Source organism: Amphimedon queenslandica, unplaced genomic scaffold (genome assembly GCF_000090795.2).
Source record: "Amphimedon queenslandica unplaced genomic scaffold, v1.1 AMPQUscaffold_12022, whole genome shotgun sequence".
Taxonomy (NCBI): Eukaryota; Metazoa; Porifera; class Demospongiae; order Haplosclerida; family Niphatidae; genus Amphimedon; species Amphimedon queenslandica.
The window spans coordinates 1-1,949 of record NW_003547739.1 but is presented as its reverse complement, the minus strand read 5'-3'; the positions used below and the strand labels follow the sequence as shown (position 1 = coordinate 1,949).

Below are 1,949 nucleotides of genomic sequence, written 5' to 3'. Positions count from 1 at the left end.
AACACTTCTGGAAAAGATGGCGTTCTGAGTACCTACTTGAGCTCAGGGAACAGCACCGATACTCTAAGGGAGACAACGCTGGAGTTGAAATAAAGGTTGGAGATATTGTCATCGTGAAGAGCAATGAGAAACGTCATGGATTCTGGAATTTGGGTAAGGTGGAGTCTATCATACCAGAAAGAGATGGATTGATTAGAGGAGCAACAGTTAGAGTTGCTACTGGAGGAAGAAAATCAACATTGTTGAACCGTCCAGTTCAACATTTGTACCCAATGGAAATTAACCACCAAGAAGAGGAGAGCTCACAAGATCAACCACGAGAAAGTCAAGATCACAAGGAAACTGCGAGACCCAGAAGGGCAGCAGCATTTGAAGCTCGTGATCGTATCATAGCTCAAACACTTGATGACTGAATAAACTCATGTAGTGAGTAATTAATTGGGTGGGTTAATAAGATAGTTTAATTGGGAATATTATTGATGTATGTACATTACTTTGATTTGTGTAATATGTATGCATGTACATTAATTATTTGATTCGTGTGCTATGTGTATATTACTTAATAATTTGTATTTGAGTGTGACATGTATATTGTAGACATCATTGAGGATTGACAAGTCTTGAAACACTTCTTGTCAATGGAGGGAGAGTGTGAGGAATTGAGAGTCTACTGTGATCATTATTGCTTATTATTTATTAAATTATTGTTCTCATGTATGCACGCATGTGCACTAGTTTTGAATTATTATGAAGAATTGATTGAACTAAAATCAGTGAATGGACAGATCCAGGGCGCTCTTGCTATCCTATTAAAGAACCAGCAGAAGGAATCGGGACAAATGACTTATTAATAAAATCATGGAAAGGAATGTTGTTACAATAAAAAAATAGTTATTTATTTCAGTATACGGGCTAGATCTAGAATCTACTAGAATTAAAAGCAACAAGCCATATATTTACCATGACCTAATTGCAGGCATAATGAAAGAACAAACAAAAGGGATAGAATCATCATCTTCAATTATTAACTAAAAAACACACTTAATATGAAGGTTGAATAGTAAATTTTATGTGCATAAAAATAATGTATCATAGATGATATAGATATCATAGATGATTAGATTTAAGTACTAGTTTCTGTTAGATCTAATAAAAATATATTTGTCTATTAATAATGGATAGCCTATATCAGTCCTCATTAGAAAAACAGAAGTTCATTTGCTTAATCTAGTAGTAAATTTAATATTCATGCCTGTACCAATTTTTGTTGTACAGGAACAATGTTAAACTCCATTCAATTATAAGCATAATAATTATGCATATATTTCTTTGAGATCAATGTTACTACATCTCTATTCTGTAATATCTCTCTTCTTTGTTATACTTTCTAAGTATGTTAAACTATTTTATTGCTCTTAGTGGGAACATAGATAATAGAGTATATCTATGGTGGGACTTAGATCATGTTAGTTTTGTTGTAAATAGTAAATTAACTTGGTTTATATTGTTTAATTATTATTGCAGTTATCTAGTTATTGTTATGTGTCCCATATAAGTCTATTGTTTTAGTTCTTCTGTTGATTCTTTACGCATACACCATTACACCATACATTCTTCTCTTCTGTTCCCATTTATTCTATGATAACTTGAGTTTGTCAGTTTAACTTCAACTTGTTACCAGTATTACAACAAATTTATTATAAATCATCAATCATATATGATTATTATTGAACTAGATTTAACAAAAAGGAAATTGTAATTATAGTCTTTTACTAATTATTGCCTAATTAGAGTAAGCCACTGATGTTCGGGCACCATGAATTATCGGCGGCTTTTACACGAAGCTGGAAAATGCAAAGTAAAAACTTTTTACATAGATAGATAGAGCTCGGATAGGTTAGTCAGATTATAGAAGATCAGACCTGCAGCTTCTTTTCTTTACGAGTAAG

At 32.2% G+C, this 1,949-nt stretch overlaps 1 protein-coding gene across 1 annotated transcript in view; it reads left to right on the top strand.

Annotated features, from left to right (window-relative positions):
• LOC100636806 (uncharacterized) overlaps positions 1-413 on the top strand; it is a 2,552-nt gene extending 2,139 nt beyond the window's left edge. Inside the window, exon 2 of the mRNA XM_020004696.1 lies at positions 17-413. Coding sequence (XP_019860255.1) covers positions 17-413 — 397 coding nt within the window. The remainder of the gene's footprint in view (positions 1-16) is intronic.
• The last annotated feature ends 1,536 nt before the right edge of the window (positions 414-1,949 follow it).